The 24,202-nt window shown below is 43.8% G+C and overlaps 1 protein-coding gene across 1 annotated transcript in view; it reads left to right on the top strand.

Moving 5' to 3' along the window:
• Positions 1-4,245: 4,245 nt before the first annotated feature.
• Positions 4,246-24,202, top strand: part of PDILT (protein disulfide isomerase like, testis expressed) — a 41,101-nt gene continuing 21,144 nt past the window's right edge. The window contains exons 1-3 of the mRNA XM_043456179.1: positions 4,246-4,447; positions 15,351-15,557; positions 24,050-24,183. Coding sequence (XP_043312114.1) covers positions 4,246-4,447; positions 15,351-15,557; positions 24,050-24,183 — 543 coding nt within the window. The remainder of the gene's footprint in view (positions 4,448-15,350; positions 15,558-24,049; positions 24,184-24,202) is intronic.

Below are 24,202 nucleotides of genomic sequence, written 5' to 3'. Positions count from 1 at the left end.
GCTGACCTTCAATACATTCTGAAAGGAGTTCAGGGCAAATATGAAGAATGAAGTACTCTGTGCTCTAGGAAAACCAGCAGACTAGGTCTTCAAAATAGTTAAATATTTTTAGGAGAAATTTTTATAAACCCAATTTCTTGCGTTTTCTCATACTTAGAAAAGCACTAAAACCGATAACTAAGACATTGGTTCCTTGTGACCAATAGCAACCTTCTACCAAGTTGTGTGTTTGATTACATGTACTCCTTCACCAAAATTATATATATTCTGACCTCCTCCCTTACATCTTTTGAGCAGTTTCTCAGAGCCGTCTGAGAGACTGTCTCCCCAGGCTATAGTCTTCAAAAAGATACTAAGTTCAACCCACAGCTCTTATGTTGTGTGTTTTCGACAAAGGTGAATTAATACTAAGAACAAAAGCCCCATCTGATAGTCATCACCCTGTACCAGCCTTCCCCAGGACTAACAAGTGGCATGTTATCTGTGGGTCCTGGGATTCTGGGGGTCATTAAGCACCCTTCAGGCTGGGTGGCAGTAATGAGCCCTTTGGCTGAAGTGTAGATTTGAATAATATGCATCACTCAGCTTTCCAGAAAACCAGGCTCTCCACTCTGCCTTCATCCTTATCTCAACTCTCCCTTATTGATTTTATTTTATTTTTATTTTAGTTCTCAACCTACAGGCTGCACGGTAGAATTACCTGGAAGGCTTAAGAGACCCAGCAGTAAATGACAATACATGGATCTCAATTGGATTCTGATTCAAACAAACCTAAAACTTAGGGAATAATCAGAGTAGTTTATTGCCTAGATATTTGATGATATGCGGGATTAGAGTGAATTTTGTTAAGTGTGATAATGGTGTTGTAGTCATGTTTTATTATCAGGTTTTCATCTTTTAGAGATTCATGATGAAATATATATGGATGGAATAGTACGATGCATGGGACTGGCTTCAAAATAATCCAGGGCAGGGAGCTGACAGGAGTATAAACGATATGATTGGGGGTGACAACTGAGGTTGAGTGGTGAGTTACCGTGGGGGTATGTTGTACCATACCATTCTGTTTTTATGTTCAAAATTTTCCAAATAGAAAGTTAAAATAATCACCTGGAGAGCCATACCATTCTGTTTTTATGTTCAACCTCCCTCTTCACCCGACTCCTCTGGGTCTTCCCAGTGCACCAGGCCCGAGCACTTGTCTCATGCATCCCACCTGGGCTGGTGATCTGTTTCACCATAGATAGTATACATGCTGTTCTTTTGAAACATCCCACCCCTGGAGAGCTTTTTAAACATACAGATATCTGGACCCCACCTTGAGCAATTTTGAATAATAAAGGGTCAGAGGAGCATCAGTATCACCTTAAAAATTCCCTAGAGAATTTTAATGTGAATCCAGGTTCTTAGTTCATGTTAGTTGTTCAGTCCTGTCCAACTTGTTGCGGTCCTATGGACTGTAGCCTGCCAGGTTCCTCTGGGATTCTCTGGAATTCTTCCCTGGGATTCTCCAGGCAAGAATACTGGAGTAGGGATGCCATTTCCTCCTCCAAGGAATTTTCTCAGCCCAGGGATTGAAACCGGGTCTCCTGCATGTGCTAATCAAGCACAAGTTCTTTATGAATCTTCACAACTACTCTGGGATGAAAGGCCACTCACCCATTCTGCAGAGGGAGGTGTTGTGCTCTGATAATGGACTTTGCAAATCTGAGAATCTGTGACCACTTCCCAAGTACAAAATCTGAGGTGTGGCCATGAGGGCAGGGTGGTATGGTGATTTAGACCCGAGGTTAGCAAACTTTTCCTGAAGAGGGCCAGATAATAAATATTTTTGGCTTTGCTGGCCACATAGGGTCTCTATTACAACTACTTAACTGAATAGTTGTGGTAAAGGCAACCATAGGCAATAGTGATGGAATGGATGTAGCTGTGAATCCTCTAACACGGTATTTACAAGGAAGTCAGTGGGCTGTAGATTGTGAGCCCTGGTTTAGACCCATATGCACTAAGCTTAGATATACCTGAGCTCAAGTCTCGCTCCTTCTTCTAGGGTGGGTCTCCACCTTTGTAAGTTGGGCATCATAATTGCACCTACCTCACAGACGTGCTGTGAGGGTTAATGAGATGATGTGTGTAAAGCTCAAACGCTAGTTTAATACACAGTGATTGATTTATTACTATGACCAGAGTGCGACTGGGATAGGGACTGCAGTGGTGAGCCAAAAGAGAAGGGACAGAGGTCAGAACCCTTTCTCAGGGCCCTAGAAGCATCAAAGCTCCTGCCATTCCTTCCTGCTCTCCTCCCTCTTGATAAAAAGGCACACTTTTATCTCCTTTGGGGAAGGTAAATGTTCCTTCTGTCAACGTGTTCTTCCTTACCTAGAGTTTATAACATAAACCTTTGAGTAGTCAAAAACCCTTTTTTATTTTCCTGAAAGGCCTAGTTCTTGCAATTAGAACCCTGATTTGCAAGCCCCTCCTGAGTTTTAAAGGCCTGTTTTGTCACTCCAAACCAAAAATTTGATTCTGTTCTGTTGCCAGCCTCAGTCCTCCACTTCTGAGACAGAGCACGATTAGATGGTGGATACCAGAGATGGCGGTTGGAGTTAGGAAGTCTCAGTTACTGTCTAAAGACACTGTTCACTGCACCAGTTTTACAGGGGGCACTAGAGAGACAGTACATCATTCTGGTTAAGGACACGGATTCTGTTGCTAGATTGCCTTGTTTGAAATCCTGTCTCTGTCACATGTTAGCTGTATGGCCTTGGACAAATCACTTAACCTCTATGTGCCTCATTTTATACTCACTAAATGGGGGTTATAATATTACTATCTTATAGAATTGTCATAGGAGAGATGATGGCGGGGAATGCATAGAACAGCCATACATGACAAGTATATTTAGCTACAGGTATTTATAAAATTTAACACTGTGACCAATTATCTAATACCAGTTATTTTAGTATTAGACCAAAAAAATTACATTAGAATATTTACTTTTAAAAAATCCTCAGATACTGTGCCAAACATATTTACCAGGTATGTATCAAATATCCACTCATTCATTCATGTTTATTTGCCTATCATAAATACCAGGTGCTAGGAATACAGCTCTCAAAGAAATTGAGGTCCTTATAAATTTAATCTGGACTAGCTATTTGCCGTGTTCAAAACACTTGAGTAGTCTGTACGCCACATAGGAAAATGGTTCTGTGCTTAAGCACAACATGCAAAGATCTGTGACAGTGATCCTATCCTCTAAATTATCAGGGAAAACGTTACTGGGGAGAGTGGCATTTAAAGAGAGACAACTGCTGACCCAAACCATCTGAACAGATAAGAACAGTAAAAGAAAAGATAAAAAGGAAAAGAAAAAAAAATGAGGGAAAAAAAAAAGAGGAAAGGAAATCATGTTATAGACCTAATATGTACTCTTATCAGAAAGGTATCTGGATATATTTTACATCATTGAGTAAGACAGTTGGACAATGAACAGTATTGCCTATCTAATTCCATTTATTAATATGTTTACATATGTACATTTAAATATACATTCACACTGGCATTTTCAACATAGGTAAAGATTCATTCCAAACTGAGCCACTTTCTCAGGGGTGGGGTTATGGGAGAAATTTTTGTTTTCTACTTGACATTTTTTTATTGTGTTGCTTGGAATTTTTACATGTGTACGTTATGGTGATTACTTTTGAAAGAAACATTTACATTTGAGAAAATTTGCTCAAAAGTCAAATGGGGTACACTGCCAGTAGTAAGCTTCCCATCAAAAGAGGTATTCAAGCAGGAGTCGGGGGAGCCTGAAGCAGAGGCTGTGATAGGGATTGGATTAGTCATCTCTGAGACCCAGAGGCTCACCTTGGGATTCCGGACTGAGTTTCACATCTAAAAATATTCTTACCTAGTGTCTGGGGAGCCAGTGGGCTTGAGTGTTGGTTTGTGATTTGGCTTTCTGTTGCTCCGAGTGGGACCCTGCTGCTCTGAGCTAATCTCATGCAGTTTCAATGGGCCCCAAGGTTAACCTCACTGGCAAAGTTTGCATCTCCTTTTCCAGCTTGCTTTGCTGAGCTCTGGGCACTGCTAGGAAGCCAGTGGGGCATGCCCAGGCCATGTTCTCCACATCAGGACTGACCTTTTAGGAAAGGAGATGGGGAGGGAGTGATGACGTGGGTCCCCACCACCCATGGTGATAAGAGTCCTTGTTCTTTCTCCTGCCCTTGAAGGACAGCCATGGAGCTGCGCTGGATGTCTCTCCTGCTGGTAGCCTCTTGTGTCGGCACTGTCCAGGGCTCACCAAAGATGAATGGCAAGAATGAGAGCATTGACATGTCCCAGCCCTTGCATATCCTTGTGGAGGAAAACTTGATGGTGCTAACACCTCCTGGCCTGACTCAGATGCTGAACGAGACGCGCTTCCTGATGGTGCTCTTCCGTGAGTGTCCCCCACTCCTGGGCAATGGGTGGTGGGTGGGCTGAGACCTGCCTCCCTTTCTTCTGGCAGCCAGAGGAATTTTAAGTATTGCTAAACAGGTGGCGCTGGTGGAAAAGAACCTGCCTGCCTGTGCAGGAGACATAAGTGACGTGGGTTCAATCCCTGGGTTGGGAAGATCCCCTGGAGAAGGAAATGGCAACCCACTCCAGTATTCTTGCCTGAAAAATCCCATGGGCAGAGGAGCCTGGCAGGCTACCGTCCATGGGGTCCACAAAGAGGTGGACACAACAGAAGCAACTTAGCACAAATACATGAGAACACATTTCAATAATAATTTTAAAAATAGCATCATCCTTAATTTCCAGATGAGAGTACTGAGGTCCAGAGAAATTAAGTCATTTGCAAGACACTATTTTGCCTCTTCGGTCTTGATTTGTATCTGGCTCCTCTGTTCCACTGAAGGCAAGAAGCCAGGATTTACCTTCAGGTGTCTTTACCATTCCGAACCTTAGTTTTCTCCTCTGTAAAATAGGTATAAACACAAGCGCCACATTGGATTATTGTAAAGACAAAATAAGTTGTTAAGTTGCTAAATAATATTGTAAGTTGCTGGGACACAGTTATGGGCACTGTGGAGATTTTTAGATCATCAGCTTTTTCATCTGAATTTTGCATGCCTACTTTTATTCTTCAGATTTTGCATCAGCAGGCATTTTGATGGAGGAAACAGACTTCTTTTTCCTGAGACATTGACACAGACCCATGTCTGTGCTCTGAGATAGGATGGAAGGGATGTTCATAACAACTTTCACATAGCAAGCACTTAGAGTGTGGCAGGAACTGTCCTTAGAGCCCCACTAAATGTTCTCACATACTCTTCATAATCACCCGGTGTACTGCCACTATTTGCCTCCCTATTTGGGGACATTTCATAATTGAAATTCAATTTACATCTGCTCTTGAAAAACCAAAAGATCTGGAAGCCCTGGCTTACATTCCTATAATGTGACAGTTGGCTGGAGCTGAGTGACAATTTCCCCCTTGTGATCAGAAAAAACACACTTGTCTGTTTGCCACATTCCTAGTCAGCCAGCCCCACATAGTCACACCCCTGCCTCACCCCTCTAGCATCTGAGTTTCTGTCTTCTGCCTGAAATTCAGGCCTCCCAGCCCCTTCCTCAACTACTGTCTCTTCTCATTTGATACATTCTCTCTGAGTTACACCACTTCAGTGGGGTGGTCTTTGCATCAGCAGGCATTTTGTGCCAGTGACAGTATCAGTAGCTCAGTTACCATGGATCCCATTGCTTCCTCAACTGACGTGTGCAGCCACTTCATAGCAACATACAACAAAAACATTCTTTTTGTGCCCTTAACCTTCGTAGTTCCCAGGAGAGAAAATCGAATTGGGTCATTTTGCCTCCTTCCAACTTTCACCCTTATGGCAGAAAGTGAAGAAGAACTAAAGAGCCTCTTGATGAAAGTGAAAGAGGAGAGTGAAAAAGTTGGCTTAAAGCTCAACATTCAGAAAACGAAGATCATGGCATCAGGTCCCATCACTTCATGGCAAATAGATGGGGAAACAGTGGAAACAGTGGCTGACTTTATTTTTCTGGGCTCCAAAATCACTGCAGATGGTGATTGCAGCCATGAAATTAAAAGACACTTACTCCTTGGAAGGAAAGTTATAACCAACCTAGACAGCACATTAAAAAGCAGAGACATTAGTTTGTCAACAAAGGTCCATCTAGTCAAGGCTATGGTTTTTCCAGTGGTCATGTATGGATGTGAGAGCTGGACCCATAAAGAAAGCTGAGCAAGAAGAATTGATGCTTTTGAACTGTGGTGTTGGAGAAGACTCTTGAGAGTCCCTTGGACTGCAAGGAGATCCAACCAGTCCATCCTAAAGGAGATCAGTCCTGGGGGTGTTCATTGGAAAGACTGATGTTGAAGCTGAAACTCCAGTATTTTGGCCACCTGATGCGAAGGGCTGACTCATTTGAAAAGACCCTGATGTTGGGAAAGATTGAAGGCAGGAGGAGAAGGGGACGACAGCGGATGAGATGGTTGGATGGCATCACTGACTAAATGGACATGAGTTTGGGTAAACTCTGGGAGTTGGTGATGGACAGGGAGGCCTGGTGTGCTGCGGTTCATGGGGTCGCAAAGAATCGGACACGGCTGAGCAACTGAACTGAACTGAACATGAAGTGTACCTATTGTGTAAAGTTCTATCAAAATAATTCCAAGCCTCTGACCTCCATCCAGTTCAGGCTGTTAATGGTTTGTTTCCTTCAAAGTGTCAGAATGCACACCTGATTTTGCTTCCAGCCCATGGAGCAAGACCTAGGTGAGATCCAGTTTGGACCATTTTCTTTATAGGAGCCTATGAGCAGGACATAATTTCCATCTTACTGAACTACTCCTCCAGCTGGTTCCCTACCTCCCTCATCCACATCAAGACTTGGGTCACCACTTGGACATTTGGTTCATGGTTCTTTTCTCAGGGAAGAATTGAGAACTCTACAGCTGCTCTACCTGCTGTGGCTTGTGAGTTAATGGTTTGCACAGGTCAGCCGTCTAAGCCATCTTCTCTTTTTTGCTGCAAACTTAATCCCTGAATCCTGGACCACCAGTGGAGATATTGAAGGATTTAGAGCCACACACTTTGCATGCACACACCACAACACTCATTTATGCTTCCAAAATGACACAGCAGGTGGACAAGCCTGGGTAACCTATCCTATCTGTGTGAGAAGGCAGGACTCTGTCCATGACCACTCTGCTTTAATCAGGGCAGAAGGGCAAGTTCATGGTTCTTTGGGATGTTGACGTTTTATAACTTAGGGATTGACATTGCGCCTGGGGCTATGAAGGGAGCCAATCCATTTTATATTCTTTAATTTTACCTAATAACAACCAATTTGAATACTTTAAAGTCTTCCCACCAGCAGATATTTCAATTCGGTGAACACCGGCAGAGATGCTATCTAAAAGACACTCAAACTCATTTCATTTGAAAATTTGATTCCTTCAAATACGCAGTTTAAATAAAAATGAATTCTCAAAAGCTGGCAGACCCTTTAAAATGACCTTTGGAAAAACGAATCTCTTAGGACGAGCATTATAAAAGTGGTTTTTTGTTTTGTTTGTTTTGTTTTTTTCCAGGAGTAAATGGCTCTTTACAAAAAGGTCTTTCCAATATTGTCCCAGGGAAATACTGTCCTGGTAACTATCAAATCCTTAGCTGCTGCCCAGTTTCTCATTTCTCCAAGGACTTCAGGTTCAAGAACCAACACTCAGAGGCATCTTTTCTCTTGGATATCTCACACATCTCAATGTCACATGTGTCCAAAATAGACCTCAACATCTTTACTTGATTTGCTTTTTCTCACATCCTGGCTTGATTGACAGCATGACTATCTTTATAATGTCAAAGTCAGAAATCCTAGATCATTCTTGACTCCTTTCTAGTCTCATCTCTAATCTCTCACTGAGTCCTATTGAAACTACCTCCCGAAGCCCTCTGCAATTTCCAGTCCTCCCCATTCCCCCCGCTATAACTGCTATAGTTATGACCTCATCATTCTCTCCCTGAACCACTGTGGCATCTTCTAGATCAGGGGTAGGAACTGGGCCACACAGCAGGAGGTGAGTGGTGGGTGAGCAAGCAAAGCTTCATCTGTATTTACAGCCATTCCTCATTATTCACGTTACTGCCTGAGCTCTACCTTCTGTCATGTCACTGACGGCATTAGATTCTCATAGGAGCACAAACCCTACTGTGAATTGCACGTGCAAGGGGTCTAGGTTGTGTGTTCTGAGAATCTAATGCCTGATGAGCTGAGGCAGAGATCCTAATAAATCAATTGCTTGCAGACTCATCAAAACCCTATCAGTGAGTGGCAAGAGACAATTAAGCTGCATCTGGGGGCAGACTTTATAGTGGCAAGTGAGGTGAATTTCTTCAATTGTACAATTGCACCTTGGTGGCAGGTTTTAAGTCAGAATCCGACACTTATTTTAGTCCATGCATGGCCTGCCCATTTTATTTACCACTTCTGTCTCTGCCTCTTTTCCACACTGTGAGTTTATCTCAGTCACAGTTTTGGCAAACTCACAAGCTAATTCTAGCCAAAATGAGTAAAAAAATGAGTGTCACTGGGGAGCTTCTTTGAAAAGAGGGAAAGACTGAATTATGAGATAGCAGAATATTCTAAGACTGCCAACAAAAAGAAAGCCGCATTTACAAGAAAATATCAAGAGACTTATGTTACAGGCTCATTGCAACAGGTGATTTATATTCTCTAAGCTTACTTTATATGGTGACCAGCTATCCAACAAAGCCATGAAATCTTCAAAACTGCTTTGCCACACGGAGACTTAGCACGCTGCATTAAAAGACAAGCCTTTGGAGCCTTTCAAAAGAAAAAATGTGAACAGGAAGAACAGAAGTGATTATTGAAGGCCACTGCGCCTTCAAACATGTCTGCACTGACAACATCGTTCTTAGAGGCTAAAATGCACATCTGATTGGATCACTCCCTAATTGAAAATCCCAAAGTCTCCAAACTCCTTAACATAGCTACAGTGTCCTTTGCTTGATTTAACCCAGGCCTACTTTTCCATTCCACTTGAAGTCTGTGCTCTACACCCTGAGTGTGGCTACCAGGTTGGTCACACTGGCCCTGGCCTCCTGGCCTTTACACTTGAGGTTCACTCTACTTATAGTGTCCTTCCTGACCTTCTTCAGCTAGATTATGAGGTTTAAGTTCATGAAGTTGCCTTGTCAAGAGGCTGTGTTCACCTCCCTCCCACCTAGGCTCTGGCATGCTCACTCAGGGTTATGAAAACCCTGCTATTCATAACATTTGCCACACTGCTTTGAAACTGCTTTTAAACTTGTGAGTTCCACAGGGGACAAGGGTCAAAACTGATTCATCTCTTGATTGCTAACATCTAGGATTGTGCCTGGAGCACAGTAGGCGTTTGGAGATGTTGATAAATAAATGAGCTTTCCTTTGGCCCACAGTGTTCTCCATAAAGGAGACAAGAGAAAAGGAAAAGCTACATTTAGTGGAGGAGGCCAAAATGAAACTTAATAGGAGCTGTCTGTAGGTTCATTGATTAGTCTTCCCTAAGGCAGAGGTGGCAAGGGTCTGCCTTGGGAGCAGATTAGATGATGTAGATGGTATAGAAATGAGGATGGTGAAGAGGATGGCAATGATGGCGATAATGGGGCAATCATCATGATGAAAATGAGGAAGACCATTTACTCAGACCTGTATTCCAGGCACTGGGCTTGTTCTCATTGTCCCTGTCTTATATTATGAAGTAAATAAAGTCTCAGAAAGGTTTAGGATTTGCCCAAAATTATACAACTGGTAAGTGATGAGGCCTGGATTGCAGACCAGGTCTAACACTCAATTCTTCTTAAACAGTGCTGATAATTGAAACATTCATTCATTAAACATTTATTGAATATTTATTATATGCCAGATCTATTCTAGGCACTGAATGGTAAGCCAAACAGACACCCTTGCTTTACGGATCTTTTATCCTGGAGAGGGGAGTGAAAATGAAAGTGAAAGTTGCTCAGTTGTGTCCGACTCTCCGTGGACTATACGGTTCATGGAATTCTCCAGGCCAGAACACTGGAGTGGGTAGCCTTTCCCTTCTCCAGGGGATCCTTCCAACCCAGGGTTCGGACCCAGGTCTCCCGCATTGCAAGTGGATTCTTTACCAGCTGAGCCACAAGGGAAGCCCAAGAACACTGGAGCGGGTAGCCTATCCCTTCACCAGCAGATCTTCCCAACCTAGGAATCAAACCAAGGTCTCCTGCATTGCAGGTGGATTCTTTACCAGGTGAGCCACAAGAGAAGCTCAGAGAGAGGAGACTCAAGATAAAATGATGCAGAAATGAAAAATGTAGCATATCTTAAGGGTAGACGTACTATGGAGAAAAACAGAGCAGAGCCCTTAGGAAGTACAAAGAGTGGTGCAAGTGGGACTGTGGTTATGTACAGGGTAGCCAGAGAAGGCTTTCCTGTGAAGATGGAAATTGAACAAAGACGTGAAGGCAGTAAAACAGCAACCTGAGAAAATTTCAGGCAGAAGGAACAGCAAGTGCAAAGGCCCTGAGGTGGGAATGGGCAGAGTGGCTAAGCTGAGTTGCTGAAGAGAAAAGTAGTGGGAAATAAGATCAGAAGGGTAAGGAGCAGATCAGTAGAGTTTTGTAGGCCTTTTCAATGGTCAAAGAAACTTGCTGGCTGGACCCTGAGGAGCTGGGAGTTGGAGACCATCCTGAAGTCCTTATCACCTGTGAGCACTGTAAAGCATCCTATGGAATGGGGAGAGTATTGTACTCATGATCCTTTTCCATGCTTGATCTTGAACTCGGTCTAAAGTGGGGTTTCTCATCCTTAGCACTGTTGACATTTCTGCTGGCTAATTCTTAGCGCTGTCTCTCTATGTATGTGTGTGTGAGATGGGGGAGGAGGGTGTCTTGTGCACTGTGGGATATTTAGTAGCATCCCTTGCTTTTACCAACTCAGTGCTGGTAGCATTCCAGATGTGACAACCAATAATGTCTCCAGATAGCGCCCAATGTGCCCTGTTGAGAACCACAGTCTAAAGAAAGGCAGACTCCAGCTCCCTGTGCTGGGAGCTAATCTCCAGTCCCTACACTCACACCTTCCCCATCCATCAGCCCCTCTCCTGACCCACATCCACTGCTCCAAAAAGGGAGCATGGGGTTACCTAGTAAAGACCCAGGCAAACATTGATTCTAGGTCCATTAGCCATTAACACATTCACACACTAGGCCCACTGTCAAGAGCCACTGCCGACTCTAATGGGACCCTGGGTACAATTTGCTCAACCCCAAAACCCACGAGAGAGCCACAGAATAGGCCTCAGCCTTGTTTGGATGGCTTGTCACCCTTGTCTTCCTTTCCCCAGGAACCAGATTTGCTGAAAACCCTGATAACTACATAGGATCCTTCCTCCCCAGAGAACATCTGGTCAGAGCGAGACCATGAATTTCCCCCATGTTATCATAATGCTTAATGTTTATTGGGCACTTCTGTATCAGAGCTTTGCATACCTTGGCTTACTATGTAGGCTTATTCTAAGGTATGGAAACTATCACTATCCCCATTCTCTAGGTGAAGAAGCTAAGGTTCAGAGATGTTTAAAAAACACCTTTCCTGGACCACAGGTGCTGTAAGCCACCATAACTGTCTCTCATTTATGAAACCTAAGGAAATCATGTTCATTGAATATCTGGTATGTGCCAGACAATGGACCCTAGTTAGAACCTGAAGAGGGCTAAAACTGAAGGAGCTCCCAGCAAAGGGCTCCCTGCCCATCCACAGTCCACTGGGCACTGCTTTGCCCAGGTTCCAATGTACAGCTGAATTGACTCCATGCCCCATGAGACATAGTCACCAAGACCTGAGGATGTATGCACTCATTTCAGCTTTACACGCTTGGCATTCAAGGATCCAGAGGTAAACATTGATTTGCAAATTTTAAAAAGATAGAAACTAGTAAACAGGACTGGACTTAAAAAGTAGATTTGTTTCTCCAGAGTCTATCTGCTCTGATATGAACCACCCAGAGCAGGGGAGATTGGAAACTCACCCCTCCAGGGAAAAAGAGTATTTTTTCTAGTCTGGCTTGCCTACAAGGTCAGTTAGAGCATGGAGTTTGGAGTCAGCCAGGCTTGGAGCTGAGTCTTGGCCTAATGCTTACTAGCTGTGAGACTTCTGGGTTTCTGTTTCCTCATCTAACATTCCTCACCTGTAATAGTAGATGACTCCTAGGCTTATTCTGAGGACTAATCAAGATAATGCACATAACATTTAGCAACGTACTTGGCATAGTAAGTGACCAATAAATGCTGTTATCTTGTTATCAATACTACCATCATCATCACAATGATTACCATCATCATCACTGTCATCATCCTTCTGGTTGCTCGGGTCAAAATGTCAGAGTCATCCTTGATTTCTTTCATTTACAATATTCCACCTCCAATCCATCAATAAATAAACCTTGTCAATTCCTCCTTCAAGACCCCTCAAGGCTCTGACCACTTCTCACCCCTTCCATTGCTACTCCCCTGATTCAAGCCATTAAACTTTCTCATCTGTATTATTACAGTGGTCTCCAGCTGGCCTCCTTTTTTCTCTGTGGTCCAATCTCCAGGTAACATTCAAAACAATCCAGTAAAAATGTAAGTCATCACATCTAACACGGCTCCAAACCCTCTAGTACATTTCCACAAGCTTCAGAGGAAAGACCAAAGTCTATTCAGTGATCTACAAGGCCTGTGTCAACTGACCTCATCCCAGTTCATTCTGCGCCAGACCCAGTGGACTTCTTGTCATCCCTCAGACATGTTGATGTTCTCTTACTTCAAGGCCTTTGTTCATATGGCTCCTTTGCCTGGAACTCTCTCTCTCTCCTGTGAGTGAGCACACAGCTTGCTCCCTCATCTTCTTCAATCTTTATTAAAATGTTCCATCCTCTTCTCAGTGACACCTCCTTTTACCTCCCAACTTAAACTCCATTCCCAGACACTCCCAACTTCCATATCTGTTTGTTTTTTCTCCATAGCACTTAGCTTCTAACATAGAATACAGCCTGTTTCTTTACTGTCTACCTTTTCCAATGAGAGCAGTGATTTTTACCAGTCTGTTCATTGTTAAGTCCCCAATACCTAAAATACTTCCTGGCACATGGGAGATTCTAAAAAAGATTTGTTAGATGAGTGAATGAATGAATCCCATTACTGTAACGAGTAGGTCCCATCCATCCAACTCTCACGCCCCAGTGGTTACAGTCTCTTTCTCTCACTTCCATGCTAGACACCAAAAAGCACTGGGCTATGGGTGGAACCTCAAAAACTCCACTGTTTGGGCAATCATTCCAAGTGTTTCTCTTGTCCCAAGCTTAGAAACTCAGATTTGGATGTTATGTCAATCAGCAGCCCTGAGCCAGGCATGGCCAAATCTGTGAGGAAGCCAGAGGAGAGGCCTGCAGGCCAGAGCTGCTGGCAACAGGCCCAACCCCTGCTGGTGGTGAGGGATGGGGTGTTGAAGGCAATGCGGGTGACAAAGCAGGCAGTGGACAGGCACTCTACAAGGGAGAAGAAAAGTCACACTTCCTGTCCATTGATTGAGAGTTTAATGAAAGTGACCATTCTCATTTGGGTTCCATCACCGGAGCAGTGTGCTGACTGGCAATGGGGCATGTGCCAGTTGTCCCAGGCCTGGCTTTCTGGGTTTTGCTTTACAAAAGCACTCTCTCTTGTACTTGGAACTTGCCCATGGCAGTGGAAGTGACTTGCACTGGTTTTAAATGCTCCAGATGGACAAAGGAGTTTGAGGAACATAAAGCATTCTGGCTTAAAAGGGAATCAATGACCCCCTGCCCTGGCTCAACCCACCTGCTGCAGACACTGGGCTGTGAGAGCCAGTGAGGGGCCCACAGTCTCATGACATTGTCAGGAGGAAGGGAGACAAACGTGATTGCCTTTCAGCCCCTCCCACTTAGGCCAGGAAGTCTACTGCTGCTGGGATAGCATGCTAGGCCCCCAGGGCTCTTTCCAGAAAAGGGCCCCTCACGTCTACTTCCAGCCCACCGCCTGGCAATGTGAGAGGCCAAGGAATCCTGATCAATAGTGTCAGATCTCTTCAACACGCCGGACCAAGGAGATGAGCTGGGTGGGTAGGGGGCCATCATAACCTCCCCCCACCCCCTTACCCTTCTCACATCTGGTCTCGTTTTCACAAGCATGTCCCCTGCCGTATTACATGTAGATACGGGCAAATGAAGGGGCAGAACCTGTTCTGTTAGATCCAGGAACTTCCACCAGGTGGTGCTCATTCTCCCTCTCTCTCCATGCCCCACCCACCCCCTTCTCTCTCTTTTTCTCTCCTCTCACCTCCCTCCTCCTCACTCTCTCTCTCCCTCTACTATGATTTCTGACAGAATTTTTACCCTAATAACAGTATTAATAAGAAGGCCTTATATACTGACCAAGTGCCAGGCCTGATGCTAAGGACAGGCCCAGTGGAGGTTAGAGAGCAAGCCCCCAAGCCAGAGCGAGTGAGTCCCATCCTGCTACTCCTCCTATTGCCATGCAGCTTTGGGCAAATAAGTCATTTCAATTATGCAACAGTTTCCTCCTCTATCACAGTGAGATAATAATAGCCATACCTACCACCATAGAAGCTTCTCTGGTGGCTCAGATGTAAAGAATCTGCCTGGAATGTGAGAGACCCAGGTTCGATCCCTGGGTTGGGAAGATCCCTTGGAGAAGGAAATGGCAACCCACCCCAGTATTCTTGCCTGGAGAATTATGTGGACGGGGGTGGGCTACAGTCCATGGGGTTTCAAAGAGTCAGACATGACTGAGTGCATCTAACACACACACACACACACACACACACACACACACCCCATAGGGGTACTAGGAGGATTCAGTGGCTTAATCCCCATAAACCTCTTAGAAAGTAATAAGCACTATATAATTGATTGTTAAATCTTTTGACTCAGCTTCACAAAGCAACCACTATTTCCCCACTTTATTGATGAGGCATGTGGGTCTTTAAGAAATTAAATTGCCCAAAGTTGTATTGTTTCCAGTGTTGCTGAACCCAAAAAAAACCTGATTCATATCTCCCAAACTGATCAGTTTCATGAACTGTGATATCCTGTCACATTTCTGAATCTACCCATTAGCAGTGGAGCATGAGAAAAACCCAGGAGTTAAGCAGGGCTTAACTTTAAAAAAAAGTCTTAACAAAGGCTTAAACTTAACAAAGCCTCCTCCTTGGGAGATGGGATGGAGGAGAGGTTCTAGTGAGTTCTGTCTTCTTATTGGCTCTTTCAGATAATCCATCCTCAAAGCAATCCAGGAGCTTAGCTGAGGAGCTGGGCAAAGCCGTGGAGATCATGGGCAAAGGCAAGAATGGGATTGGCTTTGGCAAAGTGGACATCACAGTTGAGAAGGAACTTCGGAAGGAGTTTGATGTCAAGAAGGCCCCAGAGTTGAAGCTGTTTTTTGAGGGCAACAGATCACAGCCCATCAGCTGCCAAGGTAATGGTATTTGTGTGTCAATCAAAGGAATGCTAACTATGGAAACACAAAAATCTATATTTCAGTGGTTTAACAGAATTACAAGTTTATGTCTTGCTTGCACCGAACCCAGTTGTAGCAAGGTTGGCTGTGGGGCTTCTGGTCTACACAATCTTTCAAGGACCCAAGTCCCTTTCAGCCTGTGGCACTATCCTCCCCTAGGACCTCCGATTCTCTGACTGTTTCCTCTGTGTCTGGCCAGAAGTTGGTGCTGGGAGGCAGAGGAGTGCCACCAGTGGGGTCCATAGCCCAGACCTGGAGGTGGTGAATATCACTTCTATTCTCATCCCATTGACCTGAATTCAGTTATGTGGCTCCATCCAACTGAAAGACTGGGAATTAAGGCCCCGCTCTATGACCATAAGGAAAAAAATAGATTTTGGTGGACATGTACTTACTTCCACCATATCTGAGCTGGTGGGCCCTGGAGGCACATGAGATGGTGCAGTGAGGTACATGGTTTCTAAACTAAAAAGACCAGAGTGAGTTCCCAGCTTAACTAACTCCCCACTCCCACTGCACTCTTCCACTTTAGAATGATCTTGATGCAGTCTCAGCCAAGGAAGCACTGACTGATCAAAAGGGAGACTGGGAGGTGCTAGACAAAGATGAGTATGGGACAGGGTGACTACTAAACTAGAAGCTAAAGCTTCTGTCACCATCCATTTCATTAACTCATCCACCCACTTATTCCATACCCTTTTTATTAAGAACCTAACATGTACCAAGCCCCACCTTTTAAAAATATTCATTTATTTTTATTTATTTGGCTGCACCGGATTTTAGTTGTGGCATGTGGAATCTAGTTCCCTGAACAGGGATTGAACCCAGGCTCCCTGCATTAGGAGCATAGAGTCTTAGCCCCTGGACCATCTGGGAAATCCCTCAAGCCCTATCTTAATGTCGGGGAATTTTGAAGAATTTTGTGTCTCAGTGTGACACATAGTAGGTCTTAATTTTTAAAAAGTGTTAAATATATGGAGAAGCTAAAGGTAAAGGGGAGAAAGGAAAGATATATCCATTTGAATGCAGAGTTCCCAAGAATAGCTAGGAGAAACAAGAAAGCCTTCCTAAATGAACAAAGCAAAGAAACAGAGGGAAAAAAATAGAATGGGAAAGACTAGAAATCTCTTCAAGAAAATTAGAGACACCAAGGGAATATTTCATGCAAAGATGGGCACAATAAAGGAGAGAAACTATATGGATCTAACAGAAGCAGAAGATAGTAAGAAGTGGCAAAAATACACAGAAGAACTATACAAAAAAGATCTTCATGACTCGGAAAACCACTATGGAGTGATCACTCACCTAGAGCCAGACATCCTGGAGTGTGAAGTCAAGTGGGCTTTAAGAAGCATCACTACGAACAAAGCAAGTGGAAGTGATGGAATTCCAGTTGAGCTATTTCAAATCCTAAAAGATGATGCTGTGAAAGTGCTGCACTCAACATGCCAACAAATTTGGAAAACTCAGCAGTGGCCTCAGGACTGGAAAAGGTCAGTTTTAATCCCAATCCCAAAGAAAGGCAATGCCAAAGAATGCTCAAACTACCACACAATTGCACTCATCTCACACGCTAGCAAAGTAATGCTCAAAATTCTCCAAGCCAGGTTTCAACAGTACGTGAACCGTGAACTTCCAGATGTTCAAGTTGGATTTAGAAAAGGCAGAGGAACCAGAGATCAAATTGCCAACATCTGTTGGATCATCAAAAAAGCAAGAGAGTTCCAGAAAAACATCTACTTTGTGTGGATCACAACAAACTGTGGAAAATTCTTAGAGATGGGAGTAGCAGACCACCTTACTTGCCTGCTTAGAAATCTGTATGCAGGTCAAGAAGCAACACTTAGAACTGGACATGGAACAACAGACTGGTTCCAAATTGGAGGAAGAGTACATCAAGGCTGTATATAGTCATCTTGCTTACTCAACTTATATGCAGAGTACATCATGCGAAATGCCAGGCTGGATGAGGCACAAGCTGGAATCAATATTGCCAGGAGAAATATCAATAACCTCAGATACGCAGATAACACCACCATAATGGCAGAAAGTGAAGAAGAACTAAAGAGCCTCTTGATCAAAGTGAAAGAAGAGAGTGAAATAGTTGGCTTAAAATTCAACATTCAACAAACTAAGATCATGGCATCCAGTCCCATCACTTCACGGCAAATAGATGGGAGGGAAACAACGGAAATAATGACAGACTTTATTTTGTTGGGCTCTAAAATCACAGCAGATGGTGACTGCAGCCGTGAAATTAAAAGATTCTTGCTCCTTGGAAGGAAAGTTATGACCAAACCAGACAGCGTATTAAAAAGCAGACATTACTTTGTCAATAAAGGTTCATCTAGTCAAGGCTATGGTTTTTCCAGTGGTCATATACGGATGTGAGAGTTGGACTATAAAGAAAGCTGAGTGCAGAAGAATTGATGCTTTTGAACTGTGGTGTTGGAGAAGACTCTTGAGAGTCTTCCTAAGGGAAATTGGTCCTGGGTGTTCATTGGAAGGACTGATGTTGAAGCTGAAACTCCAATACCTTGGTCACCTGATGCGAAGGGCTAATTCATTTGAAAAGACCCTGATGCTGGGAAAGATTGAGGGCAGGAGGAGAAGGGGATGACAGAAGATGAGATGGCTGAATGGCATCACCAACTCGATGGACATGAGTTTGGGTAGATTCTGGGAGTTGGTGATGGACAGGGAGACCTCGTGTGCTGTTGTTTATGGGGTCGCAAAGAGTCGGACATGACTGAGCAAGTGAACTGAACTGAATGTGTAGATAAATTGATAGATGGATGGAATAAAACTGATGAACACAGAAATGCCCAACACAACCCTTCCTATATTAGTAGAATGTTCCCATTGTGTATGTTGAATGATTGAATCACAGAAAACTGAGTCTGTCTTTTGCAGGGCCCAGCATTCAGCATGTTTGCAAAAATCCTATTTGAGAGTGGTTGCAAGAACCAAAGGGGAGGAGTGGAGAGGGCCACCATGTGCAGGGGCTGCAGGCTGCCTTGCGGTTCTCAGAACAGACGCAGAGTATGAGATGCCTCAGGGCAGATTGCATAAAAGACTTGGAGCCTCCTCCCAGCTGGTTTGTAGGAGGGTGGTGTGTGAGGGAGTAAGAGAAAGAGATGAGGAGAGAGGAAAGGAGTGAGAGAAAGGGTAAAGACTGCTGCTTCCTATGCATTGATAACCCTCCATGGCTACCCACTGACCTAAGTGAGGAGCCCTTTGTGATGTGTTGGTTCAGAGGAGGGCTGTGAAAAAAATAAAAGCCCGAAGTTACTTTGTCAAAGTACATATCTGCTCATGGAGTTACGCAGCCTCTTGGGATGCCCTCACATCCTAAAGGACAGGTGAGGTCCACTCCACTTAAGGGTAAAAAGGTTATAGCATAGCCACTTCCAGACTGTCTGAGCCCTCTTTGTGCTGGGAGCCAGTGCCTGGAACCTCCTCGTCATTCAGGAAGTGTCACCATCACCTCCTCCAGGAAGTCTCCCCTGATTGCCTGGGTCATGGTGCCTGCCCTGTTCCTGTGGTCCCACAGTAACTGTCCTTCCTTCTCAAAGATCTTACCTCTCACCTGAGAGCACAGGACAGAATCCAATCTCACTTCCTTTCCTGGGGTCTCTGAAAAGGCTACCAGAGCTGGTTGACACTGTGACTTCAAATCCTAACTATGTACCTGAGGAGCAGCCACTCCCTCCCATCGAATTCTGATTTCTTCATCTGTGAAGTGTGGATAGCAAAGATATCTACCTCAGAGGGTTCCTGGGAAGAAAGATAAGTGCACATGTCTGAAGCATTTGCTGTGTTACAGATACTGTTCTAGGCCCCTCTCAGATGTCATGACACAGTGTAGGAGGTGCTTTTACAGGTGGGGAAAATAAGGTGCAGAGAGTGGAATAACCCTCAAGGCTCCCCAGCTAATAAGCAGTGAGATTTGCAAACATTTTCTCTAAAGGACCAGAAAGTAAATATTTCAGGCTTTACAGGCCAGTCTCTGTTGCAACAATTTAACTCTGCTGATGCTCTGAAAAAGGAGCCATACACAAACAGATGTGGCTCTGTCCCAATAAAAATAACTTATAAAATTAGATGGCTGGTCAGATTTGGCCCATGGGCTATAGTTGACGGATCCTTCCTGCACATTGTTCTGTCCTCTAAGTAAATGGCAGGTGTGGTTATTATTGTTCAATCACTCAGTCGTGTCCAACTCTGTGACCCCATGGACTGCACTACACCAGGCTTCCCTGTCCATCACCAACTCCCGGAGCTTGCTCAAACTCATGTCCATTGAGTCAGCGATGCCATCCAATCACTTCATCCTTGGTCATCTCCTTCTCCTCCTGCCTTCAATCTTTACCCGCATCAGGGTCTTTTCTAATGACTTCGCTCTTCGCATCAGGTGGCCAAGGTAATGGAGCTTCAACTTCAGCATCAGTCCTCCCAATGAATATTCGGGGTTGATTTCTTTTAGGATTGACTGGTTTGATCTCCTTGCAGTCCAACGGACTCTCAAGAGTCTTCTCCAAAACCACAGTTTAAAGAATGTGGTTATTATTATCCTCAGACTGTTACTTTTCTGACCCTAGTCCAGGGCCTGGAATGCTTAGGTTTTTAATGCATATTTTGTGTTTGAATGGGGTGGTATTAGAAGGTCCCCACCGCAGCAGGCTTGGAGTAAAGAAGCCAGCTCTCATTTGTACTAGGCTTAACCATCTCCTTCTTTCTCAGTATGACCCTCAGCCATGGAAAGAGGCAATGGGATACTGGGATGCAGTCAGGGCCCAGATTTTAGGATGAGTACTAGCTGTGAAAACTTGAGGCAGCCTTGATCTGTCACTTCCTAAAAAGAATGATTTGTGCCAATTCTGCCACTTGACAGGCCTTCCTGAGCCAAGCGGGTGATGGTACTTTACCGGCCTCCTACACTGTGACTTCTATGAAAACTTCCCTCAGATGTAGGTTGGGTTTAGTCCTTGTTGAGTCAAATTCAGGTTCTCCTCTGGTCTCCAAGGACTGATGGTGGGAGACTTGGCTTTGACCATCTCCTTTGAGGGAGGGAGATTCAGGCTGCCTCCAGGCCCTCAATTAATGATGCATTCACAGCTTGTGCCTGGAAATATGCAGCAGAGTGACGGCCCCAGTTAATTATTGACACAACATTCACACCTCAGTTGTCACTGTGTCCTCTGGCTCAGAGCCGAGCAACAGGAGAGGCACCCGCATAGCAGGGACAGTGCCCGACACTCAAAAACAAACTGTTTGCCAGGTTCAGAGCTATCTCAGTCCCATGGGGCCCAGGGGGCCAAGTGGAGTTCATCCATCCTAGAGAAGAGGGTTCAAGATCAAGTTCCCTCAAACAGAGTTGTCTAATGATTCATTCACCTCGTTCATTCATTCCATGATTTCCTGAGCACCTACTATGAACCAGACATCACAAGATGTAGGGGGAGGAAAACTTTTCCTTTCTTCCCTTCGAGGTTCTTTGGGTGGTCTAATAATTAAATTTACATAAGAGAGATTAACGAAAGAAAAATTAATTTCATATGTACAGGAGTCCCAAAGATTTGAGGCTAAAAAGAAGTGATCAAAGTAGCTAGATTTTATATCTTTTAGACAAAGAAACAATAAAGTTGTGAACAATTGACAAGAAAAAGGGGTTGGAGCTTGGGGTAGAAAATTAGTGAGGAAGTAACCAGGTTTGTTTATATAGCCTTCTTGACCTTAAATCCCTATGAGTGGTAATAAGGATGTCATCTATCCTGCTAGTATTGGGATGGTACCGCCACATGGGAGATTTATTTCCTGCTTTCAGAGGGATAAAGAAGAGTCAGAACATCTTTTTTGCACAGGCTGTTTCTCAAGTACCTTTAATTCAAAATAATATGCCCAAGTAGTAGAATTTGAGGTGGCATATTCTGTTATCCCTCAGGAGCTACTGAGAAAGTTAGCAAAAACTCATAACCTCAGAAACAGATTCAGTGAAGAAAATACAACAGGTCATAATACAGAGAATGATTGAAAGGAGAGTAGGAAAAGACCAAACTGAGGATTAAATAGGCAGGATGAGATGCACTTGAGAGCTGAGAGGAAAGGACAGTCCAGGCAGAGGGACTGGTGGATCCCAAGTCCGGTGTGCTGGAAGACAAGGGTATGACTGGAGCGTGGACTCAGAGAGAGGGTAGCACAGAGGGAAATCAGAGCAAGGGTTCTGATGACCTGAAATGCAAACTCATTTGGAGGGATTTTATTCACCTTTTTTGGTATTTTCAGAATTTCTAAGCTAATTTCTTTCAGGTCACTTAAAAAAAATAACTTTTTCAGGCAAAGCCTTTAGGAGAAAGTTTTTTTTTTTTTTTTTCATGATGTGAGGCTCTATCTTCCTAAAAGATGGCTTGGACCACTGTGAAAATAGAATCTTAACCTTGGGCTGGTATCTGGGTTGGGGGGGGATGACTGCTGTGAGTCTAACCATGGTCTGAGGACGACATAATGCCTCCCCACCCACTCTGTTCCTTGAGACCACCACATCATCCTCTTATGAACTTTCAGAGGCCTGACTCACCGTGACTTTTTTAATGGCCTAATCTGTATCTACTGAAGCTGGACATTGTGTCCCCATGACCAGAAATTCTTCTCTTGGGCATGTACCCAACAGAAGTGCATATAATGTGCCCCTAGAGACATGCCCAAGAATTAATTCTTAACAGCCCCAACCTGTAAACAAACCAAATGCCCATTAATAAGGAATGGATAAATAAGTCATTCACACAACAGAGTGCTACACAGCAGTGGGAATGAATCTCAAAGTACAACATGGAGGAATCTCACATGTGCACTGAAGCCAGATCCTCAAACATATACTGTGTGACTCTGTTTATATGCAGTTCAAGAACAAGCTGTTAGAAGCTAGGATAATTGTCACTTATAGTTACCTCTAGGTGACAGTAGGGTAGAGGCTTGGAGGGGGCACATGGGGACTTCTAAGGGGCTGATAATTTTCTATTTCTTTATCTGGGTGGTATTTGCACATGTCTGTTCATTTTATGAACAGTCAAACTGTATATTATAATTTGTGTACCTTTCTCCACGTAAACATACTTCATTAGAAATTTTTTAAAGGCCTGATGTTCTTAGGAAAGGTAAGTAAAGACCCTCAGTGCCCTTTTCAGTCAATTTAACAATAATGTCTTTTTCAGACAATTTAGCAACTCAGTGTGCATTCCTCAAGCCCCAGGCTGCAATTCCTCCTGCCACAGGGCCTTTGCACAGCCTGTTTTCTCTGCCTTTCCTTCTCTAGCTGCTTCCTGTTAACTCCTATGTATCCTTCAGTTTTCAGCTCATAAGGGATTTCCTCCAGGATTTCCTCCTCAACTTCACAGTGTAGGTCATGTATCTTTTCTACTGGGCCACAGAATTTTGCTTTTCAATGCTAACTTTGGCTGTGATTACATACTTTTTTATGCAGTTATTTGACAATTATCTTCCTCAACAGAATGAGAGCTGCATAGCAGAGGCAAGGTCTTATTTCTGTTCACCATTTTATTCCCAGGACCAAACACAGCACTCTAACACAGCACTCCAATGCATATTTATCAAATGAATGAATGAGTGAGGGAATGAATCATGAGGGAATAAAGGCCTTTTTATGTCATACAAAGCAAATCACAACTAACATTGCTCTAGCTCATAAATTCATTTTAAATGATCCGTTCTATTCTATTAGTCTTTGACAGAAAATATTTTAATTACCTGCCATTATATAACATCCATGATCCTAGCAAGCACAGTCCATTTGTAGCCTTGTGTACATTTTGGCAGACTATTATGTCTCCCAGATATGGTAGATGTGTCTCAATTTTAGAAGCTTTCTGTATGCTTGGCATTTCCTATATGATAGCTGAGAAATGGAAGTCAGGATCGATGACCTTAGAGGACATCCATGTCTCAGCAAAGGAATGGGAGACACAGGGAGATAATGGAATTTTCCTGAGGGTGCAGAACTAGCTGGTCTTTTTATTTACCTTTAAAATTTTTATGTTTTAAAAAATAAATCCATCTCACTTTGAATGGTGAATAAAAAAACACGGCTGGGCATGCTTCCTCCTGGGTTTGATTCCCAGGTTCACTAGTGGGGTAGCCAACAGCAAGTTGAAACCTCAATATGTATCCCATAGGGTTACCATGGAGATGTAATACATGCAAAATGCTCAGCATAGTGCCTGGTCCTTGGTAAGTGTTCAGTAAAGTTTAGTTGTTATTAAAGTTTACATCCTTGGGCCTCAGGTTGAGGAAGAGAGGAAGAATTGACCTTGGCTTTCAAGGGGTGGGAATCTAAGGCAAGCAGTTGCTACTCATTTAACTTGGGGAAGATAGGCCTTGCTCCAGTTCAAGGGGAAACTTCTGTGGGATCCATTTAATTGTACCTCTCTCTCCAGGAGTGGTTGAATCTACTGCCTTGGTTGTTTGGTTGAGAAGACAAATTAGCCAGAAAGCATTTCTGTTCTCTGACAGCAGTGAGATAGCAGAATTTGTGAATTCCAGGCCCTTGGTCATCGTCGGTTTCTTCCAGGTACTGCATTCAAGAGGTG

The sequence above is a fragment of the Cervus canadensis genome, chromosome 32, assembly GCF_019320065.1.
Source record: "Cervus canadensis isolate Bull #8, Minnesota chromosome 32, ASM1932006v1, whole genome shotgun sequence".
Classification (NCBI taxonomy): domain Eukaryota; kingdom Metazoa; phylum Chordata; class Mammalia; order Artiodactyla; family Cervidae; genus Cervus; species Cervus canadensis.
This window is presented reverse-complemented; position numbering and strand designations above follow the sequence as displayed.